The sequence below is a fragment of the Tubulanus polymorphus genome, chromosome 3, assembly GCF_964204645.1.
Source record: "Tubulanus polymorphus chromosome 3, tnTubPoly1.2, whole genome shotgun sequence".
Classification (NCBI taxonomy): Eukaryota; Metazoa; Nemertea; class Palaeonemertea; order Tubulaniformes; family Tubulanidae; genus Tubulanus; species Tubulanus polymorphus.
The window spans coordinates 8,792,127-8,805,215 of record NC_134027.1 but is presented as its reverse complement, the minus strand read 5'-3'; the positions used below and the strand labels follow the sequence as shown (position 1 = coordinate 8,805,215).

Genomic DNA, 13,089 nt, shown 5'->3' with positions numbered 1-13,089 from the left:
CCTTCTATATTTTTTCAAGGTCTTGTTGGAAACTTTGCCAGTTTCTTGACAATGACTAGTAAACGATTCCGTCGGATGTCATACGCTAACTACCTTGCCGCGCTTGCTGTTACAGATTTTGGCACGTCTCTAATATTCTTTCTACCGTTTCCAAATTACGTTTGCGGTTACGTGCTCGTACGAATATCCGGATATTGGTGTAAGATATACGGTTTTATTATGCATATTTCTGCCTTTTCAAGTTCCGCTCTTGTCGTAGTAGTTGCTGCCGAGAGACTCGTGGTTGTCGTGTCGCCGTTCATGGCTCGAATAATATGTACGGCAAAATCAAGCTGTTGTGTCATATTGTTGATCATCAGTTCGGCCGCAGTTCTCTTTTCCTACAATCTAAAGTTCATGAAGTATTCTGAAAAAATTGGTTGTTTCATGCACTCCAGTCAACATCGTTTCAATTTCATATTCTCAGTTACAGTTAAATATTTCATACCTGTCGGACTCATAACGATATTCAACGTCATCATAATCGTTTGCATCCGTCGAAGTAAAGATTTCGGCTCCAGCGAATACAAATCGAAACAGTCCGCACGAATAACAGTAATGCTTACTACTATGACTATTGTCTTCGCATTGACCACCTTCCCACCTGCCCTAGCAAGTGTAATGACGGCAGTTCTGCCAGAAAAGCCGGAATATATCGACATCATGAATTACTTTACTATGGCATTACAATCATTGAATTATTCACTTAATTTCTACATATATTTACTAACGGGCAAGGAAGTGCGAACATTCGTAGTGTTAAGTGCGAGAAGATGCTGCTCAAAGGCTTGAAATAATAATAATGATAATTTATTTTCTTATATAGCCCTATGAAATGCATTTGATTTTCTCGCTGCTATTGTTTGATCAAAATCAGTTTGTGAAAGTGACTCGGAAATTTCGTCATAAACCCTGATTTTTTTGTTTGTTTTATGTATCAAACGATCCCTGTGAGCGTCTACCGACAATTTGGGAAAGGCCTTTAATGATTCACATGCCACTAAAAACTTGTCTGCGCAGAATTTACACGGTGCCCCTGCACGTAGAGAGGTTGGTAGGCTGTGTACCTACTTGATAAATGTAACCGACTGCTCCACGAGGTACTAAGGCGCATGGCCGCTATGCTCAACATCAGGGATTTTTCATACACTAACGTGAATTATCTCTGGCAACCAAGGAGAGTCTACCTCCAGAGTCAGTTTATGTTAGTCTATGCAAAATCCGCTAATGTCGATCATAGCGGCATCATTGTACAGCATGATTTACTGATACTAAATCAGTGGTCCTGGTGCTTTGTGGAGAATGAAGGATGTCCCGGGTTCGAACCTGGCAATTACTGATACTGATTCAGAGTGGTACTGACGCTGAATAAACTATGTATAGGGGTGTCCCGGGTTCGAACCCAGTAATTATTCACCAAGTCCTGTAGTGTGGCTGTCTCCGCAGTGATCTCTGTTGCTCTACGATCCTAGTGTACAACGGACACTAAGGTGAAATTAATTACTGATACTGATTCTGAGTGGTCCTGATGCAGAAAGATGTACATGGGCGTCCCAGGTTCGAAACCCAGTAATTACTGATACTGATTCAGAGTGGTTCTGATGCTATATAGAGGATGTACAGGGGTGTCCCGGGTTCGAACCCAGTAATTACTGACTTAAGAGTGGTCCTGATGATAAAAAGAGGATGTACAGGGGTGTCCGGGGTTCGAACCGGATATTTGTTTTTACTGACTTGATTCAGAGTGGTCTTGATGCTGAATAAATGATGTACAGGGATGTCCCAGGTTCGAACCCAGTAATTAATGATACTGAGAAAATTGAAATCGACGTGCTGCCCAGTACACCGTCCGGTGCTGATACTAGAGATAAGATAAGATAAGATAAGATAATTTATTACTCTCCAACCATTTCCATGGTACGTGGAGGAAAAAAAGATTTTGTTTACAAATATTTACATATCGAGAGAAAAATAAAAAATATTTTAAAAACATAACAAGAGTATTTACAATATATACAAATACAGTGTACTATTTACAATTGACAGACTACAGGAGGGATCTATATACATCTAAACCATCTTTTATAAATTGTGCTAATTGAAAATTTGGAGTTTTTGCAGATTGGGCACATTCTTTCGTTTCTAGGTATATGGAGATTAGAAAATCTATGTACAGGTAATAGGTGGGATCCTATTCTAAACTGAAAAAAACTAAAAACACAATTATCACCTAGTTGGTTAATATAATTCTCAAATTTAATATCGTTTTTGTATTCCCTGAAATTAATATATAACGGATTATTATTGATTTTGAAAATAGTCTCTTGTGCATACTGGTCACGTAGAATTTGTCTTACATATTTCGAGAACGCCCTAGAACTTTGCATATATTGTTGCATCCATACATAGGACAGACCGCAGTCATCAAAGGTTTGTTTAATACTGAAAAGCCAAGGACTAGTATGTTTGTCATTTAGATACAGATTACAGGAAATTCGATAGAGTATTGCATTAAGCTTAGATTGTTTGCCAGATACAGTTTTACACCAAAAATTAATCATTCTACGCTTTACTTCAATGAACAAAGGATAACGCCCTAACTCTGCTAACACCGGTAAATTATGAGAATACTTTGTTACCTTCATTAAAATCTTGCAAAAAAGACAATGAATATTTTCTAATAAGTCTAAATTTAGAGGATGTACTGATATTGCGCTATGCTCAACATTAGTGGATTTTTCATACACTAACGCGAATCGTCTCTGGCAACCAAGGAGAGTCTACTGCCAGAGTCAGTTCGTGTTAGTTTACATAGCATCAAAACCACTGACTGGTGAACTAATCAAGTTCAGAGTAGCTAATAAACTAAACAAAAAGAGTTTCAAACACCTTTTACTTTATATAGTTTCAGTATAGTTTTATAGCCCAGTATATAGTTGTTACCCGGTGCAAGGGCTCTTGGGGTCTAATTGACGCCAAAAGACCCAAAAATGTAAAAATAAAATATTGTTTGAAAATTAATAAATTCATAAGTAAAATGATCATTCTTCATCAACTATTATGGTCAGTTTTGAAATTGTTTATTGACAAAACCACAGGATACCTACCATAATTAAAATCTAAGACATAAATACAACAGAACGCCATTGTTTGAAATCAGCAGTAGCAAAACTTCGAATGTCATGTCATAATCTTATAATTGAAAAGGAAGGAGACTTGGCATTGCTCAATCAAATCGTATTTGCCTTCACTACGCTGTTGGCGACGAATCCCATTTTCTTTTTTATTGTAAACTGCAGGATAACTTAATTTAAATATGATATTGTAAATCTAAACACTAGACTCTTTTCTTTCGGCCTTTACAATAAACCAATCTTCTTAAAAGCCACTAAAAAATTCATAATAAATTTGAATCGAGTGATACCGAACCCAGTGCTCACTTTACGACGGTCAGTAATTATTGATCTTTATTCTTAAAGAATGTACGGGGGTGTCCCGGGTTCGAATCCAGTAATAATATTGATCTTTATTCTGTGAGTCCTGATGTTGAAATAGACTGGATCGGCGGCCTCACGGCACCTGCTCGATTATCGGAGACTGCAAACTTGAAGAGGCCGATCGACCTGTTTGAAATTCAACTTAAAATCTAGAATTTTTAGTCTATTCAGGGTTTGAACCATTTTTTTGAATTCTGTATAGTACCGATGACCCCGCGGCACGGCGGCCGATCCGAAAGAAGCCGGACAATAATCCAGCACCGTGTTTTAGGAAGGAGTGTCATTCATAAACTGAAACCGTGATTTACCTATGATGCACAATATCGTTACAGCCACAATCAACACATTAACTCATACATGTCAATTTTCAGAATCCATCGACAAAATATTGCGATAATTTGAACTAATAATCGAAATGGCCGTGTGTGTTGCTGTTATAGGCAAAGAAGTAATGTTTTTCTTATTTCACACGTAACCCATGCTTACCCCGCCACAAACCATTATGGGTAAAAGTGCAGATCCGCACCTCTCGTAAATGGTTCTTAATTAAATTAACGCTGTGGCTACTCGTACGGACCCGTACGGATTACCCTGGAGACTATTCGTACGGGACTAGGATCTGTACGCTAATAACTTTCGCTGATTGGCCGATTAAGAGGTGCACGACTTAGAAAATTCAAGGAAAGTGTGAAGAATAGAGTTAGAGAAAAATAGCGGATAGAGCGAGACTCGAACCCGGGCCAGTAAATTACTAGCACAGCATCGTACCACTAGACCACCGAGCTCGCTGACAGTCGGTCGAATGTTTTAACTACATATAGCCTCACCTTACCCTAACCCTATTCCTTCCCGTACACATAATTCCAGAGTTATCCGACGGGTGCGTACGAATAGCCTACGGAATTATTCGAACGGGTCCGTACGAGTAGCCACTTCGTTAAATTAAATTAAATCACTGATGATTCAGACCCAAAATATCATCAGCAATTCAGGACATTGGTTTATCTTATGGTATCTACACTAGAAAGTACATTTTAGCCTTGATTTCGTCTTGAGATCGTCACAATTTTTGAACCGGACGCCATAGCCAGGCCTATTGGATGGGTCAATCTTTCGTGAAGATTTGTTTAGAATATTTGCTGAAACAATGTTTCATGGCCCACTCATTTTGAGGAAGAAAAATAAAAATTTCTTGTCTATTTCAACAATGATATCTTGAATTTGGTTAGCATTAATAACCCCAGTGACCGTTGACAAAAATTTGATGAGTTTTATGTGCTGATTACCCTCACATCATTTCAGTAATAACTTAAGACAAATCTTCACTTTAGATTTCCTAATCCAATATGGCGTCCTATTGAAAGATCGTCACGATTCTGAGATAAAAACCGGGCCAAAAATCTGCTTTCGAGAAGAGATATCATAAAATAAATCACTGCATTGGATTCTGTGAGATATTCTGAAGTTAGACCAGTGATTTGTAATTCAGTAGATTGCGTCAATCACGAGAGGTGCGGATCTGCACTTTTACCACCATGATGATGTTTTTTTGACGTTTCGCTTTCATCATTTCAGAATTATCCATTATTCATCAAAACCATTCCGACTGATAATGAATTGAAGTTCTACTACACCGTGCATACATCATTGGACGTCGTCGAGGAGAAAATATCTGCCGTTGGGAAAAATGCAAATGACTTGCGCGAGCTTTATCTTGGCTTGCTCTATCCGACGGAAGACTATAAAGTGTATCCTTTCTCTGAATTACTGTAATGCCAATAAGAACAATGCTGGAAAATAGTTTGAGTATTTAGCAAAATTCATAATTGGCTCTAGTTTAGCTTTTATAATCGGATGGGCTAATTTATTACCAACTGCGGTTTGTAAATATATCTGATCATGATTTTGACTCAAGATTTAAACCTGATTCAGTCTTCTTAATATCAGACAATGTACAGAATCCTGGCAATCTTACCCAAAATGAAAGTTGTCTCAATCCAAAGCCATTGAGTTTTTTTTCACCACCTGTAGTTGGCTCTGCGGTCAAATGCATTAGATTCTCTTTTACCACTTACTATTCAAACTTAACGCTGCGAACTCAGATATGGCTACGTAACGAATTCAAAAATAAAGTTTGTTATAGTTGTTGAGACATCTAATACAGCACTACGAGACAATGAAATCAGAAGTGTAAGTCGTTTGAGAAAGTTGTTGACCCGGTTCCACAGTTGCAAGTTGGGCTTAACTTTCGGGTTAAAATCAGTTTAATTTCAATGGGTTAATTAAAGAGTCAAATCTTAACTCACAACTGTGGAACTAGGTCCGGCTTTTCCACCTTGATGGATCTTGTAATTTGGACCTACCAGGGTTAATTGATTCACAAAGAGATGAGCTTGGCATTGTATTGATTTCTTCTTTTTATGTGGCAATTTCAGAAATTTAGGAAATTGCACAATGCTTATGTCGATATGTTTTGCAACCCGTTCTACACGCCCGGAGAAAATATAACCTCGAAGTAAGTTTAAGTATACAGCATCATGGCGACCCTACATCGAACTTCAGTGGAATGATATAGCTTATATAATTATTCAAACTTTGCTCTGTATTTTAGGACATTTGAAAAAGTTGTATCGGACATCATGTGCCAGGATTGAAAACGGAACGATATGAATTTCTAGTCTCAAATGTAAATAGACTGTAAATAAGGATATACCAATAAATTCTTACAAATGACGAGTGATATCAATGATCTTTTTTGTCTGCATTTCAAAGAATATGTATATTGACCAGTAATATATTACGATAGAGGAATACTTTGCATTACTGGTACATCCAAAATAAGGCTAAATTAAAACAAGGTATAAATCTTTAGCCTAACCATTAAAAGAAATAAAATCCCCAGTGAAGGTATATGAAGTATAAGACAAATCTTCATCCAAAATCTTGCCAGGAAAAATTTGAAGATAACAATCATTACAACACATGAAAAGAATTGAGTTTATTCTGTCAATAACATACGTTATTACAGCAGAAATATAGCACCATGAGATCAATAAAAATAACTTGTGACATTTTTCAAAGCAGAGTTTCGTTTTTCTCAAAACGATGGCAAAGTTTACGATCCAACACTTAACAGTTTGAGAACATGTACATGTAAAATCGAAATATTCGGAGATCAGATTCACAATTAAGTTTTCTACTGCTGTCATTGAAAACTAACACTTCTGCGATTCAACTGGTACGTCAAATCTGCAGGCAAATAGCAGAGAACTATTTTCAAATCCTGCGCTTGGTTCGATAATCTGAACCAGGGGGATATACTTGAAGCGGTAACTTGATTCTTTGAATAAATCGTCATTTATCGTGATAAGATACAGGCTTAGGAACACCGCTGCTGCCTGAAAAATGTCCCAAAGAGTACCGTAAAGACTGTCTATAGATGAAGTGTCGATATCGGAACATCGACGGGTATGATGTAGTCATGCATGGCATATTTCCAAGTCCACAAACACGCGATTTTATCGAACGTTTTGTGATTCATGCGATACAGTTTACCGATGTCCGGCTCCATGCACACGTAACAATACGGGTCGGTGAGTAATGACTGTATGCTGATGAGAACTTTACTGATCGTCAAGGCTAAACTCCAATTGTGATGGATCGAGTCTAGTCCGACGTCGCCGTGTCGACTGATGTTCGGGTGGAAGATTTTCGTAATGAAACGTACCAAAGGTGGCATCATAGGATAGCTGAAAACAGAGACGATGGTTAGATTTTCGATCCTTACTGTAGGTCAACAAGGTACACGGATGTTTCGTACGATTTCTTACCTGTGAGGAATTTGTAGATACAAGTAAAACATTCCGCCTTCATACGGGCTTCCCTGTGGCCCGGTGATACTCGCTTGCCAGTGACAGCACTGTCGATCGAGCGGAGTGGCTTGGATACCCTCTGGTGGATCGGTTTTCAACGATTTCAGTTCACTACGCAGTCGTCGATGTCTCCAGGAATTTTCCTCAATTGGCGCTGGCATCTAACACGTAAAAAAGAGAACAGCCGTTTCATTCCGATAAACATTTCAGATTTCTACATTTCAATCGAAACTACGTTTTCAACAGTTACCGGTAGACATACATACCTGAAGCATCATATTTTCTAAACATGAACGACAGGGTGCACTCATTAATCTGAAAAATAATATAATTTACAAAAATTGATGAAGCAATGGTTGAATTGAACACTCTTATCCATGTAGACAATAGTTATGAAGGAGTCCCACAATTCGAATTCTCTATGATAGAATTCATCAAAATGAAACCACGTTTTGGCTGTTGACTAACACGCTTCATCATTTCACCTGATGATGGCTGTTAGTCAACGGCTAAAACATAGTGATTTTTTTTTTTAAAGTTCTATCGTATACAATTTGAATTGTGGGACTATATTATCATCTCTTAGCATGCTGAACACCACTGACTTACAACTTTTCATAAACTTTACGCCAACTCTTCACTTTATAATGGGGATAAAATAACGGCCATCTCAAGTTGATGAACTGTTCCCATTGATCCTCGGTCGTTTCAGCATCGAGTATCAGACGCCATCGAGGACAAACATTTCTCGCCGTCCATAACGATATATCATCCAAATGTTTAAACACGACCAATAGAACTGTACAATGAACGAAAAAACACAAATTTTCAGTGTTTTCAACTTTTCGGTGAGAATTTTCAGGGCAATGAAAATGAAAGTTCACTCTTCCAAGACTATTCTGGAACCATTCTATAGCTTCTCTGCTTAATATTCAAGAGATGTTCATTCAAATTAGCCTGGTGTAACAATAAAACCATTGTATAAGACTTATCAAATATCTGCTTGTTGAAATTTACGGTTCTACTATATCTGATAATATTTCATATAAGGGCGTGAAAACTTTCGAACATACTAATTTCTTTTACACTCCGAGTAGACTTCTTGGGTGTTCTCAACAAAATTCATTTCAATTCTTCCATACCTTCAGGTGGTAGAGAATCGAAAAGTCCATCTGCAGCTTTCTCTTTACTATATTCTCTTGGTACTGTTAACATGGCCAGACGTTCAGCTAATTTATCAGTCTTTGGTGGATATACAACCATAATTTTAGCCTGGCTGACCGTCTTGTCGATATAAAAATCGCCTACCTTTTCCGGCTCCTCATTTCCCGAGTCGCAAGAATCTGATTTCTGAAACAAATCTAAGCGTATCATTTTCCGAGCCACAATTTCGAGTGAGGACAAATTTGATGTTGTTATTGAAGAAACTGAAAAGACTAAAATAAGTGACATGAAAGAACTCTGCTCACCTCTTGGAATTGTTGAGGTGTCTCTGTATTGTTGATATCTTGTGGGAAGAGAAATGCATGACAAGTCGCACATACTGGTTCACTGAAGTTCGGGCCATAGAATCCACGACAGATGAAACACTGTTTGTACTAGAAGAGTAGATAGAAAGTAAAAGTCAATCATGTTATGAACACAAGATTGAATTAAAAGTAGAGGCCAGTGCAGAAGAGCCTAATAATAATCATCAGACTGCCCTTAATTAATATTTTTTCAATCACCCTGAGTAAATAACACTTATAGTCGCTTCTATAACTATGAGGGCACATTGCCGCAATCCGTGGAATAATTGCATTTAATATGAACGAACGAAATTTGTACAGACTACTTTTCCTCCAGCGAAATCGACGCAATAGTTAATGACGCGGCACGATTTCACATAGAAAATAAGATTAATCTAATAAAATTGAAACGGATTTGTATCGGAAATACTTTAAATTCTTACATCAGACTGAAGAAATTCATCTGTTATGCATTGAAGAGCGCTGTTTTCAGTAAATGTCATGGACATCGAACGGCGCATCGAACAACTCTCCCGATCGTCGGAAGCCATATCTGTCAACATCATCCCCGGAAGCAGCATAAAATGTATGATGTTATCGGAAGAAATACCAGTCTACGTACAATTCAATTCAAATTAGTAAATTGACTACTGAGTCTCAAATATACAAAGATTGGTTTTTGAAACTGATCTCCGTAGAACATTTGAATATTTAAATAAACATCCTCGGCGAGAACAGGTCCAATCGGATACCGGTATTCTACTTCTGAAATGAAAATAATCTCCACTGATCCGCGATGCTGCATTTAACGCGGCCCAAACCAAGATTACTGACCCTCCTGATCCACTTCTTGATAGCGCCGGCGCGTAATACGATCGTTTTATCCGCACTAAACATCAAAGTGGCATTTTCCGTAGACAGTTATGCCCTTATCACAATTGAACACTGGTTTCCTGTTCATGGCCCGAGGTTCACTTCATCGAATCTCTTTTTAAAACTTAATTTTTGGATTAATTGACTTGATACCTTGAACCCCGGGCCTTGAACGAGATGACTGACTGGGGAATTCCGATATGAAAGACGTTCTGATTGTTTTGATGTAACTTCTTGTAACATCGATCAAAACCCACTTGATTCAGCAGTTCATGAGACCAGTCAGTAAATTGTGATGCTGTGTTTATTTTAAGATGATGATTTAATCTGGATACGAGCATGCCGGAAATTGAAATAAGTAGGCGTATTATCACGTGTCTAATGAATCTGATAGTTGAGTGAATAGCTTTAATCAATGAAAAAAGTATTTGGGCCGAAATAGGCATGACTGATTGTCCTACATCTGTAGTTATTTTTCCTTCCGCGTGATAACGTTCCAGACTACTTTCACACTGTTTTGCTGGTGAATTAGAGAGGGACGCAATCTGCAAGCAATCTTCACTTGTTATGGTTTGGAAAACCGGGGTATTCAACACCATCTAATGAGAACTATGAAAGTTAGTTTTCGTGCGTCGAAAAGGAATTAAACTTTCAATATGAATCACTATCATGGAATAGTAGTATATTTTGGATGGTTTTTCGTTTTTACATTAGCCACTGGGTCCGTCGTCGGTAGCGGTCATAATTCATCGGCCTCGAAGCGATTTTGCACGAAAAACGTCACGAAAGAAACTTTCACATCGTGCGTATCTTGTTCGACGAATAGGCGCGTGCAGTGCCCGGCTGGCTCGGTGAGAGTTTCGTTCGGCACAGGATTAGCGGGCTGTCGTTACCAACTCAAACTTGGCAATAACCGAATAATGATGCCCGGATGTAGACATAAATGTAGGAGGGACAGCACATTAAGAGAATGTTGCCAAGGATATTGGGGACTTCATTGTCAAGGTATTCATCATATCAGCGATAAAGCAAAAATACATAGAGTATTTTCGGTGAAAGATTCTACGAAAAGGTTTAACAATTTAGAAGCGTTTTACTTGGAATTTAGGTTTACTTGGTGTTATTTTTCCACATGTATATTTCATCTACACTGGGGCTCTGAGGTATTATTATATACCTGTAGACAAACCTTAATGCTCCCCAAAATCTAGAGCCTTATTTTTTAAAATGGAATACCGAGTAATTTTTTGTATTGGTAAATTTGCCTCAATGAATGTATAGATTATTGATTGTCGTATTTCATAAGAATATTGTAGACAACCATTGGAGAGTTTATTTTCTTCAAAATCGTGTATTTTGTGTTTCGTACATATTCTAGAATGCCCTGGAGGTGCGTTGAATCAGTGTCACGGTCGGGGAATTTGTAATCAAGGCATCTATGGCAATGGTTCATGTACTTGTCAGGTCAGTTTGATCTTCAGTTTCCCTATATTCGCAAAGAACAGGCTATAATTCTTTTTCATACCGTCCACTGGCCCTCTGGTGATAATTTCGTTTGATCTACCCATGGACGTATAAACTATAAACTCTAGTTTATACGTCCATGATATACCGATATTATATATACTTCAAAGTTGTTAAATGTTTGAATTATCTTTTTTCACAAAACGCCGATAGCGCAATCGCTTTTTATGGCCAAATATTCGTATTTTTGCTTATCGATATTTTCAGTCTTCATTCGCCGGAACTGCTTGTGAGAAGTGTGCGAAACACTATCAATATGGGCCGCAGTGCCAGGGAGGTAATTAAACGTACAAAATGTCTTCCGCTGACGTGATATGAATAGACAACCTCGAGATAAAAATTCCAGAGATTTTTCAACCTCGATCAACGCAACATTCTGTCTCTTATCCAAAATCGGGAAGTCTTTCAAAAATATGAAAATACAAAGTCCGTATCTACACGGCTTCATTTTTAAGTTTGTCGAAACATCTTTTTATCAATAGTTGACTTAACCTCGGATCGAAGTAAAGCTGGGCCCAGTTTCACAGGTGTTATAAGAGTCAAAGTTAATTTCATTTCAATGTTTTTAATGTAGGCTTAGTGTAGAACTTAAAGGTAAGGTTTGGTTTCAGAGTTTTAAGCCAGGGGCCAGTTTCTCGAAAGTTGGTTAAATATAATCTGGGTAAAGTTCCACAGTTCCGATTTAAGATTTAACTCTCGAGTTTGCTCAATGAAAATGAACTCTAACTCAGACTTTACTCTAACTCCTGGGTCCTGGAGACTACCATGGTAACCATTGAGGTTTTCGCGAGCTAGTATTTTCCTGCTGGCGCAGAAAACCGATCGTAAAAATCTTACGCTTGAATTCAGAAACATTTGACGCTGCAGTAGGGAATTTTGTTTGTTGTAGAATGCCGGTGCCATGCTGGCACATGCAACAGTGGAATCAACGGTGATGGGACCTGTTACTGTGATTCGGGTTACTCCGGGCGATATTGTGACCAATGTAAGGGTTTGTAGGTTACCCCGTTGATGGTGCCTTTCGTTAGACAACAATGACTTGTCGGGAAAAGGAATAGATACATTACTAGGAATTGTTTATTTTAGTGATAACAACTTGTGAAACACTGGTATGTCACCGATATGGAAGATGTACAAATGGTCAAGACGGACCGGTTTGTTCTTGTCTGTTCAATTACGAAGGAGATGGTCTCAATAACTGTACAGGTGACTTGAAGCACAATGAAATAGTCTCAATCTTATTGTTGTATTTTTACGGAGGCTTAATTTTTTCTCAAAAGCATTTAGCTTGAAGAGATCTTTGATATAGTGTTCATGATTTGTATACATCGGCGCGCTGATAACGTCTCTGTTTGTAAAGAAGAACTGTCGTGTGCGGTATGGAGAAATAAGATGGTTTATATCTACGTCTACAGTCGATACGGATAATATGTATTTATGACCAAAACATTAAAGGACTGTTTACAATGCTTTGCGTTTTTGTAGTTCCTTTTTCCTAGAATGAACGAAATCAATAAGTCGGCCAAGCGGGCCACGATTTCCTTTTATCCTCACAACAATTATGTTTTATAGTTTCCTTTCGTTTCCTTTCATTTTTAAATCTGCGCACATGCTGTTGATGAACGATGGTACTTGACCATCTCAATTACTGTGAACTTTTATCCTCTTAATGCACTGGCGTTTGTAAGTGTTTCCATGTTATGTAAGCGAACGAAAAACAGTCAGACAATATCCTGAAAAGCACCTCTCACTCGTCGTCTATGTCGACATACCAGG

The 13,089-nt window shown here is 38.0% G+C and overlaps 3 protein-coding genes across 3 annotated transcripts in view; 2 read left to right on the top strand and 1 right to left on the bottom strand.

Annotated features, from left to right (window-relative positions):
- The first annotated feature begins 3,861 nt into the window (after positions 1-3,861).
- On the top strand, positions 3,862-6,285 carry LOC141902441 (trafficking protein particle complex subunit 2-like protein). Its single transcript, XM_074790159.1, has 5 exons — positions 3,862-3,984; positions 5,112-5,284; positions 5,639-5,726; positions 5,972-6,051; positions 6,148-6,285. Exons 1-5 carry the CDS (start codon positions 3,952-3,954, stop codon positions 6,188-6,190), a joined length of 417 nt encoding a protein of 138 aa, XP_074646260.1. The 5' UTR covers positions 3,862-3,951; the 3' UTR covers positions 6,191-6,285.
- Positions 6,286-6,523: 238 nt separating this feature from the next.
- Positions 6,524-9,481, bottom strand: LOC141901538 (uncharacterized). Its single transcript, XM_074788846.1, has 7 exons — positions 9,360-9,481; positions 8,878-9,006; positions 8,551-8,758; positions 8,018-8,207; positions 7,675-7,723; positions 7,367-7,569; positions 6,524-7,285 (listed from the first exon to the last, which is right to left on the bottom strand). Exons 1-7 carry the CDS (start codon positions 9,477-9,479, stop codon positions 6,970-6,972), a joined length of 1,215 nt encoding a protein of 404 aa, XP_074644947.1. The 5' UTR covers positions 9,480-9,481; the 3' UTR covers positions 6,524-6,969.
- A 910-nt stretch (positions 9,482-10,391) lies between these two features.
- The window catches only part of LOC141901313 (stabilin-2-like), a 50,985-nt gene continuing 48,287 nt past the window's right edge, over positions 10,392-13,089 (top strand). Inside the window, exons 1-5 of the mRNA XM_074788472.1 lie at positions 10,392-10,794; positions 11,168-11,253; positions 11,521-11,590; positions 12,203-12,298; positions 12,400-12,519. Of these exons, the coding sequence (XP_074644573.1) occupies positions 10,446-10,794; positions 11,168-11,253; positions 11,521-11,590; positions 12,203-12,298; positions 12,400-12,519 (721 nt within the window). The 5' untranslated portion in view covers positions 10,392-10,445. The remainder of the gene's footprint in view (positions 10,795-11,167; positions 11,254-11,520; positions 11,591-12,202; positions 12,299-12,399; positions 12,520-13,089) is intronic.